This window comes from Trichoplax adhaerens, genomic scaffold (assembly GCF_000150275.1).
Source record: "Trichoplax adhaerens TRIADscaffold_1 genomic scaffold, whole genome shotgun sequence".
In the NCBI taxonomy this organism is placed as follows: Eukaryota; Metazoa; Placozoa; class Uniplacotomia; order Trichoplacea; family Trichoplacidae; genus Trichoplax; species Trichoplax adhaerens.
This window is the reverse complement of record NW_002060943.1, coordinates 7,192,321-7,219,991: the sequence shown is the minus strand read 5'-3', so window position 1 is coordinate 7,219,991 and position 27,671 is coordinate 7,192,321. Positions and strand designations below refer to the sequence as shown.

At 32.8% G+C, this 27,671-nt stretch overlaps 5 protein-coding genes across 5 annotated transcripts; 3 read left to right on the top strand and 2 right to left on the bottom strand.

The window, feature by feature from the left end:
* Nucleotides 1-188: 188 nt before the first annotated feature.
* TRIADDRAFT_19620 (uncharacterized protein) lies at nt 189-720 on the top strand (the record flags this gene model as incomplete). Its single annotated transcript, XM_002108732.1, has 3 exons — nt 189-281; nt 429-485; nt 598-720. 3 exons carry the CDS (start codon nt 189-191, stop codon nt 718-720), a joined length of 273 nt encoding a protein of 90 aa, XP_002108768.1.
* Nucleotides 721-4,583: 3,863 nt separating this feature from the next.
* Nucleotides 4,584-11,329, bottom strand: TRIADDRAFT_52079 (uncharacterized protein; the record flags this gene model as incomplete). Its single annotated transcript, XM_002107988.1, has 28 exons — nt 4,584-4,725; nt 4,799-4,857; nt 4,964-5,098; nt 5,188-5,260; nt 5,417-5,481; nt 5,550-5,639; nt 5,768-5,879; nt 5,971-6,071; nt 6,214-6,348; nt 6,457-6,529; nt 6,641-6,709; nt 6,794-6,864; nt 7,035-7,160; nt 7,343-7,398; nt 7,472-7,565; nt 7,669-7,776; nt 7,892-7,990; nt 8,166-8,258; nt 8,357-8,396; nt 8,493-8,653; nt 8,768-8,830; nt 8,925-8,996; nt 9,117-9,218; nt 9,307-9,363; nt 9,497-9,532; nt 9,958-10,045; nt 10,207-10,259; nt 11,255-11,329. 28 exons carry the CDS (start codon nt 11,327-11,329, stop codon nt 4,584-4,586), a joined length of 2,448 nt encoding a protein of 815 aa, XP_002108024.1.
* A 1,439-nt stretch (nt 11,330-12,768) lies between these two features.
* Nucleotides 12,769-14,246, top strand: TRIADDRAFT_18638 (uncharacterized protein; the record flags this gene model as incomplete). Its single annotated transcript, XM_002108731.1, has 4 exons — nt 12,769-13,174; nt 13,298-13,434; nt 13,562-13,807; nt 13,914-14,246. Coding segments are annotated over 4 exons (1,122 nt in total), but the record flags the coding sequence as incomplete, so codon positions are not given.
* A 2,191-nt stretch (nt 14,247-16,437) lies between these two features.
* TRIADDRAFT_49690 (uncharacterized protein) lies at nt 16,438-21,062 on the top strand (the record flags this gene model as incomplete). The annotated part of the gene is made up of 13 exons (XM_002108730.1): nt 16,438-16,523; nt 17,383-17,552; nt 17,889-18,004; nt 18,121-18,327; nt 18,610-18,755; nt 19,038-19,225; nt 19,365-19,597; nt 19,753-19,851; nt 19,951-20,209; nt 20,304-20,512; nt 20,589-20,719; nt 20,814-20,931; nt 21,009-21,062. 13 exons carry the CDS (start codon nt 16,438-16,440, stop codon nt 21,060-21,062), a joined length of 2,016 nt encoding a protein of 671 aa, XP_002108766.1.
* Nucleotides 21,063-21,757: 695 nt separating this feature from the next.
* TRIADDRAFT_49689 (uncharacterized protein) lies at nt 21,758-27,671 on the bottom strand (the record flags this gene model as incomplete). The annotated part of the gene is made up of 24 exons (XM_002107987.1): nt 21,758-21,802; nt 21,892-22,053; nt 22,136-22,174; nt 22,272-22,400; nt 22,471-22,598; nt 22,688-22,802; nt 22,872-22,951; nt 23,019-23,096; nt 23,195-23,315; nt 23,394-23,491; nt 23,569-23,664; nt 23,755-23,847; nt 23,948-24,018; nt 24,104-24,206; nt 24,283-24,371; nt 24,467-24,528; nt 24,715-24,774; nt 24,900-24,983; nt 25,220-25,278; nt 25,423-25,545; nt 25,643-25,692; nt 26,155-26,185; nt 26,546-26,653; nt 27,665-27,671. The coding sequence occupies 24 exons, from the start codon at nt 27,669-27,671 to the stop codon at nt 21,758-21,760; spliced, it is 2,031 nt and encodes a 676-aa protein (XP_002108023.1).

The window sequence follows — 27,671 nt, the reverse complement described above, 5'->3', positions numbered from 1 at the left end:
GTTACAGTCCATTATATTGATTTAGCTGTTCTCATGACTGCTTTCCTGCATCCACAATATCAAACTGCGCGTACGTATTCAACCGTAACGTATACAGCACTGTAAATTTCCTACCCTTATTTTAAGCCCATTCATTAGCTTAATTGAGACTGTATATAATTCTTTAGGTCAAGTATGAACTTACGATTATGTTTTTTAGTACCAATGATGACTCCTACTATAAGGTGTTGGGATTGGAGAAAGGAGCAACAGAAGAAGAGATCAGGAAAGCGTATAAAAAGGTTCATTCTACTTGTTTTTTGTATCGGTCTACCCATTTCAATAATACTTATCGATTATATAGTAAAACTGCTCGTTATCACTACAATCCCCTCCGTTACTATTTTAGCAATTTTCCTAACATTTATGCTATCAAATTATATTTGCAGATGTCTCTTAAACATCACCCTGACAAAAACCTGAATGATCCAAATGCTGCAGATAGGGTGAGATTCGTTACTATACTATGGTGGATAATTACTATCTCGGAAAATTTTGCAGAGGAATGCTTTAATTTTTATTTTCATTAATTTTAGTATTTTTATGTATTAATTGCAGTTTAAAGAAATCAATCAAGCCAATCAAGTTCTTTCAAACCCTAGCTTGAAAGAAATCTATGATAAATATGGCATGATGGGACTTTTCTTAGCCGAGCAAATTGGAGAGGAGGTAAACTTTTAGTGTTTATGACAATGTAGAATAATAAACTTCTGTAAAAATTCACATACTAAATCGCTATCAGCTGAAATAAATCCTGTACATCTATCTCGATTGAATAGCCATAATTGTAGTTATAGATACAACGTATTGCCTAAAAGTGTATCTTTTTGAATATCTATGAATGCGTTATGTAGCATTGATTATTCATCAGTTTAAATATTACATTTGCTTTCAATTTTCGATATAGAACGTTAAAACGTACATGATGATGGATAGTACTTGGTTTAAGGTATGGTATTTAAGAATAGTTACCATTTAGGATATAAGCGTTGATTAAATATGTATATTTTATGTTACGTACAGTATGTAAGAGTTAAATTGATTTTGACTGGCTTTTATTAAAGTTGAAATAGACAATTGCACTTCATGCACAATAAAAATTTACAGTGTTTAGTAACCAAGCTGAGGATTTTATTGAATTCCTTTACATTTTTATCCTATAATTTTAGGTCTTATTCGGAGTTTGCACAATCCTGACTGGTTGTTGGTGTTGCTGCTGCTTGTGCTGTTGCTGCAATTGTTGTTGTGGAAAATGCGCTAAAGCTGAACCTGAAGAGGGAGAGTGTTCAGCCGATGAACGTTCTCAATTATACGAAGAGGATGATCAACCTAATATTAATTCTAATGCTCCGATAATTGCTGAACCACGAGGTAGTTACGGAACTGTTGATAACTAATCCTATGGCCGCCCAATGAGGCTTAGCTGCACTATGATTATTTTACGAATCAATCTTCTCTAATTAGGTCAAAAAGAAACTGAAGACAGCAAATTATAATTGATTTTATTCACTAGCAACATTGTAAATACAATTGTCTCCGAAGCACATTTTTTATTACATTCTAAAGAATATTATTTTTATTCAACCAACTTAAGTACATCAAATTTTGAAATAGGTGCTTTCCTAATCCTTTGATTGTAATATCTTTTCTGATGCTATATAATCATATAACATGGATAAATTTGATAGGATTGTCAATGTATATCGCTGCCAAAGAGCATAAATAGGCTTTACTGTTAGTTCAACCTGTTCACTAGGGAACAGCTTTAGTTATAATTCTGAATCCGTTGCAAATTATTTAATCTTATAGTACTCTAAAAATTGGTCTATAGAAATAAGGTAAATTTATTTAGTACTTCGATCGTATGCATAAACTATACTCGTCATTAGGGTTCGTCACTTGTCACTGTATCACCGTTTTAAGGTTATGTTAATTTCGGGCTACAAATTTCTAAAGTTATGGTGTGATGCACGAATGTAGAAATGACTTGCTTATAAACTATGTTTGAAACTAAAGATTGGCGAGGTTATTTAGTCTTTAAATTATAATTATAGAGAAGCAGCCTGGCTTTTATTGAATAACTACTGCATTTTATATACTTACTTGCCAATTAAAATGCTTCATCTTTCAACGGCAAGCATTTAGTAAACCTGCATTTTATTTTTTGTAGTATAGGATAGATGCGTTGTAATCCAGACCTCGAACAGGTGTAGTCACGACAAAGAATCTATAATCTACCATCATTATTTATTATTCTATTCATATATAAACGCATATGCAGTTGCTCGAAAAATCGTTTTCGATAGATAGGCAGTTCCAGTAGCTGTAATTTATAAATAATTATAAGTAGACAATAATTTGTTCATAATAGCTAGATATCACATTGTTAGTATCGATATTTATTAATTATTAGCATAGAAAATGATCATAATTCTAGAAAAAGTACTACTATACGTACATTTAACAGTTTGCAAAAATATGAATGCGCTAATTAGCATTAACGTTAGTAGTTCGCAAGCTTGCTACTATTGTGCTTATTAATTATTTTCATTATTAAAGTTCTAACTACTAGGGGTTAATGCCAGCTTCTATTATGTACAGTATATGATTATAGTTATACCCTCGTATACAGAGTAGTCATTTATCTTTTTAGTATATTAATTTGATGATATTATATTCATATTTCATGATTAATATTACTAACTTGCAAGCTAACTCAACATAAATTTAGAAATGGCATAACTTCGGAACTTAAATTGTAGCAAACGAAACATGGTGGATATTACCGAAGTGCGATAACATTATTCGATACTCATACAATCCATATCATCGGCAGTAACTTAGATATTGTTGCTATTTAAATGAGTTTGAATAACTACGTCTATGAGCTCTATTAGCGATTATTACTAACAATTTACTGTATCTGTTTAATGTATTAGTTGACAAGTGATTAAAAACTAACTTTAATGAATCTTCTAATTTACTGTAATATTTCTTTAAGAGGAAAACTTGTCACCAAATTATATCATATCTTAGGGTCTAAATATTAATATCGTTGAAAACATTTTCTTTGAGGACTTCTAGAAAATCTAAAGGAAAAGGCTTCTTTTCATTAATTATCAAAAGAGTCCTTGCGCTTATGTCTTCTTCAAATTTAAAAACTATTTCTTTCATCTATAATAGAATTACAGAGAAGAAAGAGTCTAGGAGACACTACGTACAGCATTTGCAGTTAAAATATTAGAAAATAAGATCTTTAGATTACCCGTTAAGCAAATTCTACGCGTGCATCGATGTGTTTGATGATGCCCGGTACAAAGAACTGTCATAATATCTTAACGTATAGCAATAAATACTTTAGCGATAAAATTACCTAAATTTAAGTATTATTCATTTATATTTGTTAGATTAGAAAATTTCACTAGTGCCGTATGATACTGTAGTTGATTAAAAATTAATTATTAAAGCGAGTTCGAAAATCGATTTACTTTACCGGCGCTAAATTGGTATCCACAATTGTTACGGAGTAACTTTTGCGCCGCTATCGTAAACATGGTTTCGATGAGATAACTTGCCTGAGAATGTGTTAAGATTAATCTATCCATGGCGTTTTACACGTTTTTAAGAGATAACTGCCCAGCTGTATGTATAATATTATCTACAAACTATTGTATAATTAATGTTTATGTCGATTTACTATAAATTGACAGACTTTTCAATAAAGTTTGGGTTCAGTTTTATCAAAAGAGAGACTAGTGGTTACTGTTCCCCCTGACGATAGGAGATCGTCAGTATTTAGAGTCGTGCTCTAAGCTAGGTAGATGTTGAGAGAACAAACCTGACAGTAGGCTCGTAGTGTTTAGTTTCTGTAATAATTAATTTTTTTCTCACGTTACAAATTTCGATTTATAACTAGTATAGACCTAAAAATTGGAAAAATTTTCTCTGACCCCTTGCATTACATAAAGTACGCTTAGTATACTTGTGCCTTTTTTACTCGCTGATATCAATTATAAAGATATCTACAAATATTCTTTTATTTAAATTATAATGCATTCATTACAAGAGCCAAGAAACTAATTCATATATGTTTACAAGTAAAAAATCTGAATTATATCACAATAGTAATGCTTATATACTATATATCTAAATGGGCTGCATCATAGTAAACATACATTATATTTCGGATTTACAGATATCGTTTTGACTATAATACAACTTAACATAAAATAAATTCTCTCGAATAAGACATTATAAAACTGATTTATATTTGCTAATCTTCTTAAACCTATTACTGAAAAGAAAGAACTCGAAAATCTACAGTAGCCGAAATACATGTAGAATTTAAAAATAGTAAATGCGCAGTGCATATCATAGTTTAAACTGTGCTAAAAAAATTTTCCTTTATCAAGTATATTTTTCTATTTATACGATTTAAGGTATTAGCTATATTTGCAGAGTATTGCATTGATTATAACATGCACAATACACCTAGGCCATGAGATGTCCATTCAGAAATAGTATTAAATCAATCAATTGCTACATCACATTTCCTCCTTACAAAAATTTTTTCCCGTAACGGGACAAATATTTTTACTTCTTGAACAGGATAAATGCGCAATAACACCATTGGGATATCTCACAAATTTAGACTCACCAATTGGTCTATTGCATACCTGACATATTCTGAAATAAAACAAAAATTTCCATTTAACCCCCAGAACGATATCATTTACATTATACTATTCTAATACTGTACCTATCATCCGTGATCTTTACAGCTGTAAGATTTACGGTACTACGGTAAGCATGCTTTGTCTAAAAAATTTCAAAGCAATTAAAGAATGCCAGGTTAATTCATAAAGTACGAAATACTGTTGTATGTTAAGGCATTAGAGATTCATCTGCGTATTTATCAAGATACCTGTACATTTTCTACATATGATAATCCGCGCTCAACTTTAAGCATCCTTGCAGAATTCATGCTTGAACGAACCGAGTATTTCAAAAATTTACATATGGCACCTATAGACCAATCTTCAGGTATTAGCTGTAAAGCCTATAAAATCAGTTTTAATATATCAATTAGCAAAGTTAAGGTTGACATGTTGTCACTTCATTATATAGACAATCTAAACTACTATGAACCTGTATAGGATCAATAATAGACTCATGATCGTTAAGCAATTCCAAAGCAGGGACAATATTTGTATCTACATTTCTGAAATCGTATAAAAGTATTTAAGTTAGTTTTTACTTATATGACTCACAAGAATGCTTCCATGCATCTAAATAATAATTACATTTTATAATTTATATTTATATTTGCACTAAACAAATACACAGAATATGACAAAATCTAAGCAGATAGGCTGACCTAGAAGTCAAGTATACTGATAATAGCGAAAAATATATTTTCTTTCTTTCTGTTGAATTTTTGCCCTATATTAAGTACAAATAAACGAACTGATATATATTAACAACTGGAAAAAGTGGAAAGGATAAAATACCTTTGCAAAGGTAGCACAGTAATGCCTGGCGGCAGAGTGGTCTAGTAGTCTGTTTACAATGATATCTAGAGCCTTATCATGGAGTCCCATCTATAGGTAATGTAAGATATAAAGGTATAAATTATCTATTTTTCGACATTAGGGTGCTCACAAGCAAAATATCGTAACGGATAAATTAAAAGTGATTGGTAAAATTATACATTTTATGCAATGCTTACTCGTCCATATAGAAGTGCTTGTTCCGAAAATAAATCTGTATTTTGTATTCGAGACAAGAGTAATTGTGCACGAAATAGTGAAGATTCTTCTAGTAACTTTCGTAAGGAATCTCTATGGTTTAAAAGATAAAATTTTAAAGAGTAGTCATAATTTTGTATCTTGTAGATCAATGAATTTAAAATGTATGTACTGACAGATATACCTCTCCTCCGCTAAATTGCTGTCGCTCTTAGGAGCATTCTTCATCAGAGAAAGTATTAATTCTATATAAATGATGCCCAACTTCGTATGATATTGTTCCTTCTGTAGAAACATACAGAAAGAATTGAATAATTACCGTTTCCTGTATTTGGCATAACAATCAGTATACTGATAGAAATACCCGTACTACTTGGCGTATATATACCGTACTGTATGGCTGATCAAATTATCAATTTTTCATTACCTGAATTTGAAATTCAAAGACTAAGTACTCTAGGAATTGACGCAGTGCTACAGGATATTTTTCTACTTTGTCTAAAATATAACTTGCTTTCAGAAGTTCTACAGATTCATCCATGAGGTGATACTTAGTGAAAACCTGCCATTAACACAATATTTATGAAATCAGAGATCATGTAATAAAAGTCCAATTGTACGATTTCAAGAATGGCCCTAACTAAGTGTATGTACACCATACTTAATATACCTCTATGCCAGCTATCTGATCGTGATCCAATAACCATGTTGTGTACTTCCAGATCAAGCTAGTATCCGTAGTCCTGAGTAATTGTTATTAAAAATTAAATTTATATAAGTAATTGGCGTAATTATAGACAATATAACGGCAATGAGAAGGTCACCAGACGGTTTGATCTGCATTCATTACCTACCTACTAATAACTTCGGCTATGTATCTTAAACTAGGTTTTGTAAAGTCGTCGATTTCTTTGCTTGCAAGCCTATAAATGAGAGTAGATCAGTAAAGCACCCAAATACACTAAAATAATCAACACAAAAAAACCACTGCTAAGCTAATAACATACTTTATTAATAACTCCAGAGATTCCGCGATACTACCATAATTGCCGTATAAAATTGCTAGAGCATGATACCTCTATACAAATTTAAATTTAATTTGTAATTAATAAGTATGTTAACAATTTTTAAGACATGATAATGAAAATTATGCGTTTTTTTATCATGCATAAGATACGTATTACACGTATAATGTAGTATGCAAAATAAGTAAGATACTAAGCAATTATTTACAGTAATACTTGATACCTCGTTCTCAGCTAACGTTGCAATGCTTTCATTCAAGTCACAATCGTTATCGTAGCTTAAAAATTCAATTAGTTCGTCAAATTGACAGAGTTCAATATATAGCTTTAATAAGCTAGTATCCAACTCCTGATAAATATAACAACTTTGAATTAAAATTTAGTCGATGATATAATAACCGTAATAAAATTTAGTCACCTTTCGATAAGCTATCACTTTGTTCCTAATATTTTTCTATATAGAATGAAATATTTCAAGATTGATAAAGTATTCGCACAGTGTATTTCTAAAAAATAAGCATGTCAACTAACGAGATATTTGAGGAGAGCATGCATGGCATTCTGCAATTCATTCGTATCATCGTTCACTATAAAGATAACACGAATATTTCGATAACAAGTTAAGAAAAGTAAATACAAAAATGAATAATCCTAACTTACCAACTAATAGTATATTTCGATAAAATTCATTAACATCATCTGGAAAAGAGACCTGACAACTGTCCAAGAGAAGTGACGGATACAAACTAATTATCTGGATAAAATTTAAATTATAGATAGCGGTTATTTTATAAGAGCGGGTGAAGTTTACATATTGGTAAACTTATGCATAAGTATATATACATATATATATGTACATGTCGAAAATCGAGATCTTCAGCTTGATCGAATTCATGAATAGCTTTATCAAATTCGCAAGCTTGAAGATGAGAAAATCCAGCAAATTTGTGTATATAGGTAATCATCTGTGAGAAAAGTTCGTAGTTAAGCATACGAAATTTTTAATGAGATATTAATTGCGCAAACAATAAGCACTCTTGAACATAGTTTATTATTAAGATGCTTGATTAGTAGTTATACCTTTTTGTGTTGAAGGGCAGTTAATTCATGAATATGAACTCCAGCATCAGCTAATTTAATCGCTTCATCCATCTTACCTTCTTTCAGTAATCCTTTTATCTATAATTAGCATTAATTTATATCAATTTTTATTATTTAATAAAATAGATTCTTAAAGAGAGAAAAATTTCCGCAAAATAGTTTATGGGAAACACAAACATTTAAGAATAGTGTATAAATCTTAACTCGCATCTTAAATATTATACAATCAACTATGATGTCTCAATGCTTGTACCTGCTGGTGAATTGGAATTGGACAAAGCATGTGAATATCTTTCGTTGTAGGCACAAATATCTTTTTATCACAGCTACATACAAACAGTCCACGCTATGGGTACAAGAGCAAGAAAACTTAATATTTAGAAGAAAATTTACTTGTACATACCGTATGGGATAGAAAAGATATTCTAGCTACGGCATACATACCTTAAAATTTACCACTTGTTTTTGTTTTTGATCAAAAATACTATACAAAATTGTGTGATGGAGTCACAATGTTAGTCAAATACTGATCATTTAATGCTAATGAAGCTATCAAAATCAAAAAAAAGTGGATAGTAACCTGTAAACAACGATCTTGGACCGAGATAGAAAAGCGAGGTATGGGTGCTGATAGGCAACAGACTGAATCATATCGGTAAGTGATATCGGAGCCCTAGCAGACTCGCCTGTTGTTGTAACGAACATGCCTAGCGCACTGGGTCCGTTAACAAAGAATTCACCCTATATTGAAACATCAGAAATTATTGGTACTATAGTTTTAGCGAGATAAATACTGAAATAGAACATGGCAAATCTTTATGTTTTTAATGAATACAGCAGTAGCCAGTAGGATACCTGAGAGATTCGTTTTACAATTGGTCGAGTTTCTTCTACAACGATTGGAAATAAATTTTGGGTCTGAAGTAGAACATGAAATATTTTCTTGGATGTTAATTATATCATCAACATTTGTTAATATTTTAAAATTTATTACAAATCTGGATCAGCATACCTTTCCATTATTAACATTGATCAAAACGTATTGGAATGATGATGCAAGACACACAAATTCACCATCCATTGCCTAGAAAATCAATTCGTTATCAAATCAAATTTAGCATAACTGACTTACTTTTTCAATCATCGCAATTAGTAATAGTTAGTTTTATGACAAGATCATTTCCAGCTAATGGATATTTCTTACCATGCTCAAAGGAGGATCATATAAAGAAATTTCTGTACTAGATACAATTCGATCGCTAGTAGCAATGTACATCTGAATTGATTTCTTTCGTGCAATGCAAACCTGCCGTATAGGTCATTACCGAAATATGGCATGAAATATCAGATCGTCACAATGGCTAGTATCAATGCTCTTAAGAAACGAAATTTACCTCTACACAGGAAGGATTTTTGCTCATCGGCGTTTCATTCGTACACATCAAGGTAACCTATAGATTAAAGTTAAGAATAAAATCTTAAAAATACAGCTCCTTACAAAAAGTTATATTTATGCCTAAAAATAATTTTTGATGATAATATCGATATTGTGTACTAAGTCGAAGCTGCTTTCTCATAACTTACTCCTTTTATTTTCTCTCTTATATAATTAGTTATAACCTATATATTGGATAATTAAATGAAATAATTTTCAATTTAGCTCTATTATGTATCAGATTAATGATGGGATTAATTCGAACTTTATTTAAATAGTAATACAACCTCTAAGCTGAACATATTTAGTGCAGTGATATAACCTACGGAAAATACGATGAAAATTGACTTTATTAATTCTAATTTTGAGTACTGCATAAGCGGAATATGAAATGGTGTTATTCCTTACCATCTGATAGTACAAAAAGTACGTTGATCTGCGGAGCTGTCATTATCTGGGTTATTGGCTTTTTCTAATAATAAATGAGACCGTTTCATTGAAAAACAGATCGATACTGAAATGCTCAATTCTAAATGTTGTAAGCATTGATTAGCGACTAGTACTGTACAGTACACACTGAGTTATGTCATGCATTATGACAAAAGCTTACTCCAATAATTCTTTGCTGTTGCAATCGACTTTGGTAACTAAATCCACTTGAATCTCCGCTAATGCCCATCATATAGTAATGGACACACCTAAATCATAGCATCAGTAACATTTTATAGTGAGCTATCTTCAATTTAAGCTCAGAAAAATATGATCAATCACCTTGAAAGTAGAGTCTTTTAGAAATATATTATACTATTTTTACATTAATAATAGTAGGTAGACCATGAAATTAAGACAAAATTATTACCCATCAGTAGTTCCAACATAAATATTCTGCCCAGCACAGTCCATGCATTCAATCTATAGACGAATAATGCGAAAGCAATAGATCAGTGGAATTTTTTTCACGCAATACTCACTGTTTAGCTATGGATCACCATACTATTCGATTTTAGTGTATTTGATAGCTTTTAATTTGTACGTTAAACGGAGTGTAGAAAGCTGATGGTTTATATTTACAATTTACTGTACAAGGCCAAAATTACGATCGTGCAAGTGTTGTGATAATGCAAAAGCAAGTGCATGCCAAATAAACCATGTCAAAGCTGTGTCAAAACAATTTTCCAACTTCGGGTATTCTCCTGTGCAGGAATGAAATAGAGCACGTCTTTGCATTTCTAATATAGTATGCAGATATCGTAAACAGGGTGATTTTCAACTATCTGCGTAGACAACTACGAAGGAATCCATTCTTGTAGGGATGCGATATGATTGCTATACGCGTATGTTTCGAGCACGCCTAATTCGGTCAATTGTTTATTGTAGCTAGAGCTCATCTAGTTGTTGCTAGCATTAATACAGTACTTAGTTGTTTGACTTACCTTACGACTACGTATCATGTAAATTCATTAAAAGTATACTATAATGAACTCTAGACGTATCCATGACCGTGAAATGGCATCAAGTGGAACATCAATAATAGCTGAGGTAGATCAAGTTTGTCCAATTTAGTTTATCGAGGTTCGCTCTAAAACATCACGGCAATACTAGAACTAGGAAGTCGATCCGACGCATTGCAATGCTTCCATTACCTTACACTGAATGTAGCATAAGCTATATGATTGGTACTGATTATTACTTACTATCGACAACTGTCAATGTCCAATGTAATCGACAGAGCGTGTATCTATACTACGATAGTTGGTATCATAGAGTATCATCGATAGACAAAGATTGGTTTGATTTTGCAGGATGACTATCCCATCAGTAACAACATTGATCGTGCAAAGTTATTTCAGAAAAGAAGAGAGTGTTTTCTCTCTCATTCAAGGTCAACTTTTTCAAAGACGACTTACCCATGTCTTGAATTTATCTCCTAAAATTTTAAGATCCTGAAGTACTGGGATAAGGTCGAACATTTGAGTAGCCATTTTGAGCAAGGATAGGTGGAACGTATGATAGGCAACAGCAAAAATCAAAATTGAATGAAACTTTGAATTCTATTTAATGAAAATAACTTGGATTTGGATTCTTAACTAGCAGCATCATCATTTAAATTCATTCTACAATTGAACAACTTGATATATACAGTATAACAAGGTGATCATTGCGACATAGAGGCCATCTTGGCGATTTCCCCCTACTGTCGCTGTCGGTCGATGCTGTGCTCAAATCTTGCGAGCCCCACACGTAGTTGACGGTACATAGTGTGAAGCAAGGCTGACTTCATTTCTGTCAGCATCGTCACTCCGATCAGGGTGACTCTCTACAGTACGATACACCGGACACGGATGTTCCAGTGTAGTAGGCTTCATTAGATCAGCCTATTACGTCAGTAGATAGACTGTACAGTACTGTACATCACGTCATTTCTTGGCGTTACGAACAGCCCCCCAATTTGAAGTTACGGTAATAGAGTACGGTAACGTTCTGTACCGTTCCGTAACGGTTCCCATCGGTGCCCTGGTAGTATTGTACAAATTATTGTAATGAATAAGAAACCCAGTATAATCATGGCAACGACCTCAATGATGGCGAGGAATTCCTCTTCTGATTGAAATTCTATTCCATCCTGACCTCAAATACTCCAAGAATTTTCTGCTTCAAAACAAGCATTGCATATCATGGTATGCTGCAATTCTTTTACCAGACAATACAACGATATGCCATTAATTTCCCTCAATAATCCTCTACAAGCTGTGACTGAAATCTAACCTTGGACACATCGAGCATTGAATCAAAATAGAGCGAATGGAAGACAAGGAAGCTAAGGCGACTGGTCAACTCCTTCAATGTATCGAAGTAACTACAGCTGAAACACAAGCAGTAAAGTAAGTCATTAGTACAACTATCAAAGGATGGTTACATTCTGAATAAGACAAGCAATCAATCACTCTAGGCCTGCTTGCAATTGCTTATTTTGTATGGCAACAAAATAAAATGGTATAGTATGCAACGTTCGCAATAATTGCTAAACCATAGCCAGCCTGAAATTTGGGAATGAATCCATTAGTCCAATATTTGAATAGAACACATACATGATACTCTACTCAAAAGCATTAGTTTGAAGGTAATGTAGGTATCGAAATAGTCGCTTAAATGCAAAGTATCAGCCTGTCGGCCTGCAATGAAGCCTTTCACCGAGCATTCATCGTAGATAGATGGATAGATTATGGAGGATACAATAATGGCCGGGATAAATAATACTTTTCTTTGTAGTTGACTTAAATACATTAAAGAACTGTTTGTTACATTTCTATTGAGATTCTCTTACGATGAGTGTGTACTTATAATAAAAACATGTTATGTATAAACTTCTGTATATAGCCCATCAATTATTGCAAACTAATAAGTTTTACTGCTTTACACTAGAGCCTGGCTAAAACAACAAGCCCTACTGCACGACGAATATAAAGTCAAGAAAATGAATGGCAACTTGGTAGCGCTGCCACTTTGTAATAATTGCACGTTATCTCAATGCCAGATGCTCGATCTAAATAAATTATGTTTATCTTATCGAACTGTTCAAATACCAATGAGGTCTCTACAAGCAAGGAAATATAAATTGGATAAAATATCCCAACCATTACATCAATCTGTTGCTGTTCTATATGAGAAATCCACTGGCATTCCCTTAACTGCAAATTTAGCTGCTCAGATACCTAATCATTGGATTAAGCACGGCGATATGATCGTCTTACCTGCCAATTCGTTCACAGCTCAAGAATGGCTAGCTTTAGGAGATGAATTATGGCATCTAGTATGTTCAACACTAGGTATCAAGTAACGCTACATTAGTTGTAATTGTTATGACAGAGTTTTTAGTGAATTACCGATTTTACTTTACAAAGATCTGGAAAAATTACATTTATATTGATCGTACTAAGTTTTATTGATAGGAGCAAAGCGTTTGGCTAAAAATTCGGCTATTCTAAACGATAATCATCGTACTCCAAACGTCGAAATGTTACTTGGTGATTGCAGTTGGGTAACACACATGGATAATGGGATAAAATACACCTTTGATATTACCAAGGTAGTAACAATAATAGTCAATTATAAGTATTTTGAATATAGAGTTGGGTATCAATTTACCAGTCTTTTACTTACTGTGCAATATTGACAATTTGTTATTTTAATTTATTGATGTGCTGTACATCTAGTGTATGTTTTCTCCTGGCAATATTACGGAAAAGATCAGAATTTCTAATTTTGACTGTAGCGAGGAGATTATAGTCGATTTATATGCCGGCATTGGTTATTTTGTATTGCCGTACTTAATTCATGCTAAAGCAAAGTTTGTACATGCTTGTGAATGGAACCCACATGCTGTTGAAGCATTAGAAAAATCTTTAATTTTAAATAAAGTAAGAGAAAAATGTACTGTCTACTTCGGAGACAACCGGCAGGTAACTATAACCTTTTCTTTTGCTCACTTACGCATCATTTAGTGCAGCATGCATAAACTGATATATACTACGACAATGTAGTCACTATTATATTTTTAATTATTAGCATGCCCCCAAATTTATAGCCGATCGTGTGAATCTGGGCTTGTTGCCTACAAGTCGCCCCGGATGGCATATTGCGTGCGCTGCATTGAGACCGGATCGCGGTGGTTGGTTGCATGTTCATGGCAATGTAAATACTTACAAGGTAGTGCAATCTGAGAGGAAGCAGTTTTGGCAGCAATGGGGTGAGGAAGTAGCTTCAGAGTTAGAATTAATACTTAATCAAATGCATAGCGATAAATCTGGATGGAAAGCGACCTGTAAAAGTGTAACACATGTTAAACGCTATGCACCTCATATCGATCACCTTATTGCAGATGTGCATTGTACAGTGTAAGTATCTTTAAATATTTATATTTGATGAATCACATAATACTATGCTAAAGACTACAATTTACGAATCTATTTACAACATTCAAGTTCATACACCCTATTTTACTATGTGGCTCCTATACTATTTAGTGATTGCATATTTAGTGTTACAAGTATCATAAATATATACAGTAAAAGCTATGTTCTGTAAAAAGTGTACCTCTGCATGGTTTGGTGCATCAGTACAACCCGTAACTGTAGGTTCCTGCAGGATATTTTGAACTATGGCGTACACTATGGCATGATTTTATGTTAATCTAATCGTAAATTAATGCATTTACTAAATTGTACTACTGTATATGAAGTTAAAACAAGTCACCCATTGCTATTGCTATTATTTGTAAATTGTGGTGTGACTGAAAAATCAGTACGATATAAATTGCGGTGTGACTGAAAAATCGATACGATCTCATGGAACAACCCTTGGTGCTGCTCTACTTTACTATATAAGGTTTTATAGAGGCTTTATTAAAGAGTTAAAATTTTATTGTTATTATGTCTTGTATTTATGCAGTCTATCTCATGTCTATTACCAAGGAACCGACTTTTACAGTATACACTGCATGGCATATCACAGGCTTCACAGCCATTACAGAATATCAAATGGGTACTATTTCATTTGCACGACATGCTTATTGACTATGTATCAGTGTAGTAATGTTAGTAAAGTTTTCAAAATAATAACTTTCTTGTCGTATATTTCTAACATGAAGTCTATTTAATATATTCATAACCTGAAATACGCTAGCGTACATCGATTGTTTTATTTAGCTCTAATCTCATCTGCAAGCATCGTCATAGATTTACTACAGTCATATAGCATAATAATGTAGAAGAGCTTGATTGGTAGAGTTGCGTTCATTGCGAGTAATCTTCTCTATTTGCTAGTGTATATTGATTCCATTCTAAAAGTTCATGAACAGTTATGTATCCCAAAATTGTGCTATTTATAATTCGCTTACACAAACACTTATGAGTACACAGTATTTGGTAAACAACGATATCATGAAATGTTTCTCAAATACTGATTTCCCTAAGTGGCCACAATCGTTATGAAGTAGTATTAGTGCAATCAAATTATGAACTAGTAAAAGAGTTTCGGACTCTACATGTATTGTAATACTGAAAATAATGCGTATGACCAGACTATGCAGCTAATTGATGAAATGCGAGAGTAAAATATACGAGTACAATCAATACCTCTTGCTAGCAGACGATTTTAGTTATGACGTACGCGTATGTTTAGATAAATAAAGTCATTGTTAATGTGGCAGTTGTTGCCCTACACTTCTGTAGCTTCTATTTCTACGTAGAGTACGCAGTAGTACGTATCCAAATACTGTACAGTATCATGCTGTGTCAACGGTTGGATTAAACGACATAAAACTATCAGCTTCAGAAAACACCTTGTTTTATCATATCCGGTATCACATAGCAAATGGAAGATTTAGCAAAACAAGACGTTTCGCTTCTCCGACTCTGCTGTCTGCAATACCATCGTATTTTGCGCAGTGTTAGTCATCATCAACCTAAATCCAATCAAATTGATTGTTTTTATTGTAGTACCTGTACTTAATCCAAAAGGTTGTGTAATCATCGGTACGTTAACAGTACCTCATTTAAGGAAAATGATATAATTACTTCATCGGCATTAGCCATTTGGCCGCTGCCTCTGACTTAAACTAATGAGGTTTGCCTAGCGGTACGCATGCTTGCCTTCTTAAAGCCGATTCCAATTAACCTTTTGCCCTACAGTATCGTGGGCTAGTCGTGCTTACCGAGTGCAGTTCCAATGCTGTACAGTAGACCGAGGAGTACATTGTACTCTGGTTTGACTACTGTAATTCTTCTACATACTGTACGGTACTGTACGGTATTGTACGGTACAGTACAGAACATGGTACGAGCTCGATACAGTATCGTACGAGTATCCAGCTCTTTTTACATAAACACCGGAAAGAGTCCATCACCTTATTCAAGCACCTCCTCCAGCTTGGTGTTATTATTCAAGGCGAAATTTTCAACATACTGGCAGTTAGTTTGGGAAAGAAGCAATTACCAGTCTACCAAAAGGAAACAATTCCTTCTAGAAGCCTTTTCAGATTGAATTAGAGTTCATTTATCCCTTTGCATCAATTGATAGACATAGAGCAGAGATGACGTCATCTGGGCTATCCAAACTGGAAAATCTTTTTCAAGAAGATCCATACTTGAAGCCACATCGTGATAATTTTGTTGCAAGGTAAAATTAGATTAATGGGGAACATCCATCTTATTTACTTGCTAATTTGAGATGGCTACCGTGTATCCAACGAAATGATAATTTATAGTAGTAATTAAGGCGCGATAGAGTAATATGCGTACTGTATAGGGTACGATGCAACCATTGAAACTGCAATACCCCTTGTAGAAAGCTAATCTTCCAGTTAGCATGCTCTCCATTTCGACGTTACGCTATCGAGAGTAAACAATATTTTACCCTTATGCCTGTAATCAAACGCTGAATTCTTCGGTGCAATTTGCATGATGTCAAAGTCGCTAATAATAAGATGTTAATGCTTGGAAAAACTGACAAGTCCAAAGTAACTGCAGATTTCAACATCTTCTAGTCCTGCTTCCTCGGTAAAGTAATCGCTCACAGGTAATGCACAACATTGCTACAGTATCCTTGCAGCTAACTTAAGTAAGAAGTACAGCATATTGATATATGTGCATTGACTTCAAGGCCTATTAAAGGCGATTTTATTACGATAAGAGTCACATGGGAAATAGCAAAGACTTTCAGGAGTGCAATTATCTTCATACATTCTCTCATTCATGCAATACTAGTAAACTTGTATCATCATCTCTCCATATTAAAACATTACGTAATATTCATATACAAACATGGCTACTCTAGTATTGGCAGTCAACACAAAATTGGCTAACCAATCTTGAACTTCTCTCCTAAGCCAAATATTGTGTAATATTACTTTCGTCATTGAGGTTATTATTAGCAGAATCAAAATACTCCACTTAAATAAATGAAATACTGGCGATGGGTAGTATCACAGGGTCTTGTGAGATAATTAAGCAATTATAAAAGCTTTCAAATTTTCTAGGTACGACCGAATGAAGAACATCTTGCATCATATTAACGAATTTATGGGCGGGCTTGACAATTTTACTCAGGGCTACAAGTATTTTGGCTTTAATCAATTAGAGGATGGCTCAATAACCTATCGAGAATGGGCGCCAGCAGCTGCGAACCTTGCTTTAATCGGAGAATTTAGTGAGTATTTTTTCGCATTTCACCACTTAATTCTAGAATAGTACTAGTTTCATTTCATAGCCAAAATCTATTTTCAAACGTTTCATATTACGTTAACAATATATAGAACTACTATCTTAATCCGAATATACGTATATTGAATCGATAGCTACAATATTGGAGATTCAGTAACATTTTGTTACTAGATTTCTCTCAATTTATATATTTTAATTAATTTCTTAAAGGAGACAACCTTAGATAAGTCACTTATTTTACGAAATGGCCGTATTATTGATTTAACTAAACCATAAGTTACAGTGAAAGTTATATTTCTTAATCTACTACCTTTTATTGCAGATCAATGGAACAGAAATTCACATCAATTAAAGAAAAATGAATTTGGTGTATGGGAAATTACTTTGCCGCCTAAATCGAATGGGACACCAGTTATTCCTCATGCTTCCCTTGTCAAGGTAATCGAATTGCAGTAGGACAAAATCGATAATTTGAATATCTTAATATTCTGCTACTGAATAGTAACTGCCATTATAGTTCCAATTTATATATGTAACGTTATTTACCGCTATAGGTTGAGGTTACTTCAATTCATGGCGACAAGGTAGATCATATATCACCCTGGATTAAGTATGCCGTTCCTTCTAGAACGTATTTGGCTTATGATGGTATATACTGGCAAACAGCACAACCATACACGTTCAAATATCCAAAACCGAAAAAGCCTCTATCGTTAAAAATATATGAGTGTCATGTCGGTATCTCTTCGCCCGAGCCAAAAGTAGGTGTCAGGTTATTTTAATTGGGCATTGCATAAAAGTTGCCAACATGTACACACACCTAACAGGCATCATACAAATCGACTTAAGATCCTAGTTTTCGTTGCCCAATATGAAACATGTATTTAATAGAGCATTATTGCAATAAATTTATGCCTATTAATTTCAAGAATCTCTATCATAGCTGACTTTTTCATATATTCTTAAAAAATACGTAACTAGATTCGCGTATAAGAATAAACTATTTACCATCCAAATCTCCTGCTATGTGCTTTGTTATACAGATAGCCTCTTATAACCACTTTAGAGAAAAAGTCCTACCTCGAATTGCGGATTTAGGGTATAATTGCATACAAATGATGGCCGTTATGGAACATACTTACTATGCAAGCTTTGGTTACCAAGTAACTAATTTCTTTGCTGTATCAAGGTAAACTATCCGCTGTATACAGTAGTACGATTAACATTTAAATGTCACTAACCAGCATCTAATTCGTATGCGGTAGTAATTTTACTATAATGATGACCATAGCATCATTACAAAGAAGCTATTTTCAAGTGTCATAGAGACATTTATTGATATCAGTGCCAATAAAAGTAACTTAATTTGATATCCAACAAAACCAAGAACAGATGGATCTTTTTATTACATGTATGCTTAATTAATCTTTTCTTAAAACTCTAACATTGATATAAATATAATCTATCACAGTCGTTATGGTACGCCTGAAGAATTAAAATCATTAATTGATACAGCCCATTCAATGGGGATAACAGTCCTTCTGGATCTTGTCCATAGTCACGCGTCTAAAAATGTGTTAGATGGATTGAATCAGTTTGACGGTACAGATGCTTGTTATTTCCATTCTGGACCTCAAGGAATGCATCCCCTTTGGGATAGTAGGCTATTCAATTATTCTAGGCAAGTAATAATCACAATAATATTAGTAATAGTTATAATCCCTGAATTTTAGTTTCATTTAAGGTATTTGTACTGCCTTCTAACAGTAATTGTTGATAATGCGCTACAGCACTGAAGTACAACGATTTCTGTTGTCCAATTTACGCTGGTACATGGATAATTACATGTTTGACGGATTTCGATTTGATGGCGTCACATCAATGTTATATCACAATCATGGTACCCAAGGATTTAGCGGAAACTATGAGGAATATTTTGGCCCTAATACCGACATTGATGCAGTGGCATACCTAATGCTGGCTAATTATTTCTTGCATACATTCTATCCGGATGTCATTACAATTGCAGAGGTAAAATATCTACAAAATCCATTTTATTAAGTAATCTCATATAGTGATCTAGTATAACCTTTTTCAGTTACGTCGGTATCCTAAAGATGCTTTCACGGATGCTTTATTCAATTACTTTTGAGAAAAAACTGTTAATTGTTATTAATATCATTAAGGACGTTTCAGGCATGCCAGGAATGTGTCGTGAAATTGAATACGGTGGCATCGGCTTTGATTACCGATTGGCCATGGCAATTCCTGATATGTGGATTAAAGTAAATGATAAATAGTGAACTTGTACATCCTATTATATTATTTATGATGATTATACCATTTACTAAAATATGTTATCATGTTATCGTGGTTATGTTTAGATGCTTAAGGAAGAGAAGGATGAGGAATGGAAGATGGGCCATGTCACGTTTATTTTGACAAATCATCGGTACAAGGAAAAAGTAATTGCATACGCAGAAAGCCACGATCAAGCATTGGTCGGTGATAAGACTATTGCTTTCTGGTTAATGGATAAGGAGATGTACACGAATATGTCAAACCTGACCACATTAACCCCAGTTATAGAACGAGGTTTAGCTCTACACAAGATGATTAGGCTAATAACCTTTGGCCTAGGAGGTGCAAAATATTTCTAAACTTACTTAAAATTTTAATTGCTAAGATAAATTCTCTACTCAATCTTAAAATTCAATAATAATGTTTCTTTATGAAGGCCAGAGTTATTTAAATTTTTCTGGAAACGAGTTTGGTCACCCTGAATGGTTAGATTTTCCACGTGTAGGAAATAACGAGAGCTACAGTTACGCTAGAAGGCAATATAATTTAGTCGATGATGACTTGCTTCGTTATCAGTATCTTTATCGATTTGATAAGGAAATGATACGCTTAGAAGATATATACCCATGGTTATCAAGCGATAAAGTAAGTAGCAATGTTAGTATTACAATATAGACTGATACATAAATGTGGTAAGAATGTGTTAATGCCAATTTAATAGAACTATGTGAGTTGTAATCACGAAGATGATAAAGTAATAGTATTTGAAAGAGAACAGTTGCTGTTTTGTTTTAATTTTCATCCATACAAAAGTTTTCCGGATTATACGATTGGTGCTGATAGGGCTGGAAAGTATCTTGACATACCAAAAATGACGCACACATAGCATAATATTAAATGTATCGTACAATTATACTATTGATGCCTTAACTGGTAATCATTTTAGATATCGAGTTGTTTTAGATACAGATCATGAAAAATTCGGAGGTCAGAATCGAATTAATTACAACACGGAGTATTTTACTACCCCAAAACCTTGGCATAACCGGTCGAACTCCTTACAGGTCTATATTTAAATATCAGCAATCATTGTAACAATATTTTCTGATTCTTGGTTAATAGATAAAATCATTAATGATAGGTATATTTACCATGTCGGACCGCTTTCGTACTGGCACAGAGCACGAAGACATGATTGAATTTCCACTCCGATTCAGAAACAATATTACGATGATGGCTTATGATCATACTAGAAGTATTGAATTCACTCAGTTATTTGATAAAGATATACCCTAAAACTTATTTATGAAGTACAGTACTTTAGACTGATGAGAACTGATTTTGGGGCGATTTCCTCTTCATTAAGTGAAAATTTGGAATAAACAAATAATTATACAAGATGAATAAATGTATTCGTTACAAATTAAAGAAGAGCAGCTTTTGTGCTCTATTACATTTTATTACGTTCGATAAAGAAGCTAAGAAAACTGATCAAATATATGATAAAGAGATTCAGAGTAATGATGATATTATTAAATACTGTATTGAAGTCAATGGTGATATAGGCGTATACGATAAGTATATCATGAGTAAATATACGATATAGTTGTTCATACTGTAGGTCCTGTGATATCTAATCATACATTATCACTACAGAGTTAACTTATTATGATACGACAATATAATGTTTACATCCACCTATTGGTATTAGATTTTGTTCACAAAAACTCCACCTTAGGTGTGACTGTTATTTCAACAACAGATGTAACTTAAATCGGTAATTAACGTGGCCCCGCCATAACGCTACTTTTAAGCTATACCAATACGCAGAAAGAAAGATACTATGAAGATTACGATAATGAACAATTTTCAATTCGGTAGATTTTCATTTTATTCAACCGTGACAGACTTTGCCAAATTCCTAGGAAAATCCACCTTGATTATAGACGAATGTTTAAATATGTCAATGGAAAGTTACGTAGGAAAAATACCTATAGTTGCGGTCGTAAATTTAATAAACTTACGTCGAATCCTCTTAAAGTAGCAACATGAAAAGCTAGCAATTGTAGGGGAATAATTGATAAAATTCCTTGTAAACAGTCGATTGTTTCTGGTATTTCAATAGCTTTAAAGGCTTCTTTAGCCGTGGCAGTATCTCCTTTACAACAAATTACTACTGGTCGTCCCTGAAATTTAGCATTAACGAGATTGTAAGAAGTTATGGTTTAGAACTTAAATGAACTAAAATATACGTTTTTTAATGCGTACGTGTCTAGCTACAACTTGTTGGAGAGCATTTTGGCATTTCTGTTAAAGAAATAGAATTAAAGGAAATTAATTTTTAAAGTCATCGGGATATCAATAAAACTATATTGAAATCTTATTGTGGATCAAATATACTAACAGAATAGACTTTATCTCGCATAACAATCATAATGACTGGCATAGCCTTATCAACTAGTGCAAGAGGACCATGTTTCAGTTCTCCGGCTAATATACCCTCCGAATGCATGTAAGTGATTTCTTTCACTTTCTATAATACAAATATATAATGTCAGTTATGTAGGTAGCTAAATTAATTGATAATGAAGATTTAAATATACCAGAGCTCCTTCTAAACAAGTTGCATAATTGTATCCGCGTCCCATAAGCAAAAGGCTCTTTTGTTGATACAACTCTTTAGCAAGTTGTTCGATCTCACTATCCATATCCAGAATTTCTTTAATCTTAGCTGTCGAGAATGCATGTGACCTCCTTATTAACGCTGTCTATATTACAGACGAATCATAAATATAACACCATCCATTTTTTTAATCTTACCAGGCAATTCTTGTAAACCTTTGATGATTTCCTGACGTCTACTTTGCATAGATATACGATCTTCCGACATCATTAAAGCAAATAATACAATAGCCACAAACTGGCTAGTATAGGCCTATAAAATAAAATAAAACGTCTCTAAAATGTTGGTTTTGTACAAAAACAGTGATTGCCTGATTGCTACCTTTGTACTTGCAACGCCAATCTCTGGACCAGCATTAATATGTACACCACAATGAGTATCCCGAGAAATAGAACTACCAACTAAAGAATAGGGCTCTCGTTAATGTCTCTTATCAAACTAGATTACTACCAAAATGATAAATCTTACCTGTATTAGTAATGCCGACATTTAATGCACCTCTTTCTTTGCAGTATTTCAAGGCCATGAGAGTATCAGCAGTTTCACCTTATTAGTTATAAAGGTATATAATTTAGTTACAGCATACCATAATTGCAATCGCATACCTACTAAAAAATCAAGATCAATTAACAATAATTAATTACCTGATTGACTAACGAAGAAACAAACATCGTCTCTAAATATCGGTGTCCTGCGATCAAGAAAATCACTAGCCAATTCCACCATTACCGGCAATTCGGTTAGTTCCTCTAATAATTGTCGCGTCTATTGGTACACAAATGTTAGGTTTCTGTGTACGTTTTAAAAAATTTGCTCTAGTTTAATGACATATGACAGACATACCGCTACAGTGCTATGGTAGCTAGTTCCGCAAGCGATGAATATTAGACGTCGGCAACGCTTGATATCGTGAATGTGTGATTTTATGCCACCCAATACGACTACAGTAGAATGATAAATTTATATTAGTTAATTATCTCTCATTAAAAAGTGGCATAATTTAGCTTCATAATTATACCTGTATTATTGTCAAAGTCTATACGACCACGCATTGTATTTACGACACTTTCTGGTTGTTCAAATATCTCTTTTTGCATGAATGCCTTAAAATTACCTAAGGCAGTCGAACGATATCAAATCTTAATAAAATCTATTTCTAGATGTAGTATCCCTGCAATATGATATTATCGAAAAGATAATTTACCTTTCATGATTTGTTGTAGTTCCATCTTAAGGGTAGCTACGTCACGATGGCTTGGATCGCTACCACTTCGATGAATTCGGTGAATCGATAATGCTATTCATTTCATAATTATACAATAAAATTAAGCGTTTGTAACTTGGATTAGTTTAAATTAGATCTCTTATTATTAAAAGTTGTCCAAATGTAATTTTACCTCCATTAGAAACAGCGGCAACGTCATCGTCTTCAAGGAATATTACACGGTTCGTATATTCAATGACAGCACTAGTAGATTTTTAGTGATTGAATCAGTATTAAATTAGCCAAGTTATTTGGTACAATCCTTGTTTGTCAAGCAATATAAAATTACCTTGCATCGGAAGCGAAATAGTATTCCACTTCTGCATCGACTTCAGCAAATAAATTCATAGTGCTTTCGTTTCTCCGAAAGGTAGTGCTTGAGCTAAGATTAACTAGATTTTAAAATTATCTATATTAGTTCAGCCTGATAACTTCATTGATAGATAAAATATAGGTAAGTGAACAAACCTGTCATTTGGTTATCGTACAAGATCGGTATTTGATCAGTAGTGATTTTACTACTAGATTTAACACCTATCAGCAACGGACTTCCTCGCCTTTTCAATCCAAAACATATGCGTAAGAATTATAATCGATAAATTTATTGCTTTCAATTTTTATAAATAAATAAATACGAATTTAAATTATTAACCTAGCAGCAACAATTTCATCAGGATAATGTGAACTTTTAAAAACGAGAGCAAAGGCGCCTTCCTATATGATACAGCCGAAAAAATTAAGACATGAAAATCAATTTTTATTGGTGTAATTATGGTCGCAATGCTTATAGTAGATAATAATTTAAGATTTAATTAAATGATAGATGCATAAGTGTAGTAATTAGAAAAATAATCATCATTATTCTTTTTAAGCAAAGACTAATAGTATCGAGTTACTAACCAATTGATGGACCACCTTTTCTATTATTACTCGAAAGTCAACATCGGATCCGTCATCTTTCTGAGATATATGATGAGTGTATATCGGATTAATTAATAAACTTATAAATACCTCTCATTAAAATTAGTAGCTGTTAACAAATAAGACAATATCAGTAGTTATATTTCTCTAGCGTAATTGCTAACCTTCATGGTTTCATAAAAGTATCGAACCATCTTTACTATGACTTCTGTGTCGGTTTCTGATTCGAACGTATATCCTTTATTAAGCTATCATTCAAGTGAAACAAGATTATTAGCTAATAATTTGTTTTAGCATTTCAAGATAAATTGCCCAAGTACGATTATTGAAATTTAATTAAATATGCAAAAATCTATTACACACAAAACACAAAATATGTTTATAATACAGTAAAGTAATCTTCTTTTGTAATACCCTATCTACTATGTAGATAGTTTAGCATGACATTCATAAATATTCCCCATCTATGTAAGTATGTGCTTACCAAGAATTGCTTTATGTCTTTGTAGTTAGTGCAAATACCATTGTGAACAACAGAAAATTCTAAAACAATAAATAGAATCATATTTTAAATTTTTATACAAACTTGCTGACGAAAATTAATGACGTGAGCATTACTAGTATTACGAAATAATAAGTTAGCTGCTAATCTCAATTATGAAACTGTATTAGGAAAGTAACACCCACCATTATTCTCTCCAGAACGTTGTGGATGGCTATTAACTTCGCTTGGAATGCCATGTGTAGCCCAACGTGTGTGTGCAATACCAACATGCTTATCAAATTCTTTGTCGTAATCAATATTATGGGCTGGTAATATAGATATCAAAGTTACCGTTTGTGCCTTTACAGATGTTATATTTTTATGGGTAATTATCAATAAATTGATTATTACTAATCGCAATACCTTTTACAGCTTTCTCGAGTGCACCAACTTTGCCCTTATTTCTTATGATGCTATGTAAGCAATTAAATTAATGAGATTATGGTATAGAAACAATAGACGTTATAGTATCAATGGCATACATTAAAAGTTTTTATATAACAGCTATATTGACGTATTTACTTTTTTTAACATACAAGTCATAAGCGTAGTTTTATCATAACGACTAAAGGGTAATAAAATAAAAAAAATTGTAGATAGTAAATTTGTGATTGCTGTAGGGTTATAGACTAAAAATGTATGTAGCAGTTACAAATCTGTACCGCATGTTGAGTATATTTACTATGTGATCACATAGGCGCATATCTTGTATTGTATATCTTCTTCAAAAGTTAGCAACGTGGTACAATTTACTACTACAGATAAAGATTGATATCAAATTGTACAAGTTGTAAAACTGTACTGTGGAGATAACAGAACTATTTGCTTGAAATTATACGATTTGCTCTTCACTTTCTCAAAGGTTAAATGCTTACCATGTGTTATCATCTCCATCATATGCAATTCCTATAGCGCAAAAGTTTTTAGAGAATGGTTAATATAACGGAATAAGACAAGTTGCAATGTCACTATGATCGTATCTTATTGCTAATTGACAGGCTATACGGCGATTGGACACATTAGCCTTGTGTAGATCACAAGGATCACGATAAATTATTGCATTAACGTATTAGACAGTTACCAGTCTTTACAAATTCGTAAGGCAATTAACTGTAAAAGTATATAGCGGCTCTATTCACATTTGCATAAAATAGCGTACAATGATAATGCGTATGTAATATTTTATATACGTCCATGACTGAAAAATGAACCTTGCTAATTGATGTTTATCACACACTAAAATTAATCTAAATGTAACTGTAATACCTGCAGAGTCGTAGCCTCGATATTCTAAACGTTTTAAGGCTTTAATTAGAGCGTCGATTATGTAGCCTCGTGAGCGAGGAACCATATAATTTAAATACGCGAAAATACCTATAAATATTGAAAAAAAGGATTTTAAAATAAAGTAACATTAAGCAGGATAGACCGTAAAAATTAATTCTCAAATTTTTATGAAATGAATCTTAACTACTAATTCCTCCAATGCTAATATTAAAATACAGCGTAGTGATCTAATCCCAAGACTATAAAAATGTTTTGCTCGCTATTTCAGTAAAACGAGGATACTAAAATCACTACTATATTTACAGTATAGCTTATTAGTGGGGGCATTTGTTTTTACGATTGTACACGTATTTCAGTTATGCCGTCATTTGCAGACTTTTACAAGAATCATGAATTAATCGACACTCTAAAAAGAGGTCTTTCAAACTATATTTATTAAATCCATCAAGATTATCGATATGGTAAGTGTAAATTCATTGCTAGGAAGTTACTACAAAACTTTACTATAACTTATTAGCTTGCAAGAGTTTACAACAGGAAATTATCATACAAAAGGGAAGAACAACAGTTTATTACCGTTTGTTACTGTAGTCCATTAACGGTAGCAAATTACAATAGGTACTTTGTTTGTAAATTGTTTGCAGTTAGTATGCGATGTCTTACAATATAGCTTTAATTATAGAATTAATAAACAGAATATAGTATGTGGTATGATGCCGTAATCTTATTTACGTAGTTATAAAATTTAGATTAATGAATTAATAATAAGAATTTTGCGACTTGTGGGCTATCCGACTTTTATAATAATAGTTTAAGATATCCTCATATGGATTAGCTACTTTTATCCTCATATACCACTATTAGAATGACTATTACGAGTATGATGAAAGATAAGAGCGAAATTGGCCTTGACATGAAAAATAAAATTTTGAAAAGTTAATATTGTAATCTCACTCTGTTGATGTGTTAATATGTGCGTAGCTAAGGTTTAATCTTTCAGGCGTGATGATTAGCTATATAAATTCTACAAGATTGCACGGAGTTAAGCTCAGTAATTAATTATTAATAAGATTTACAGCAAGATCAACATTAGCTTACCACACAT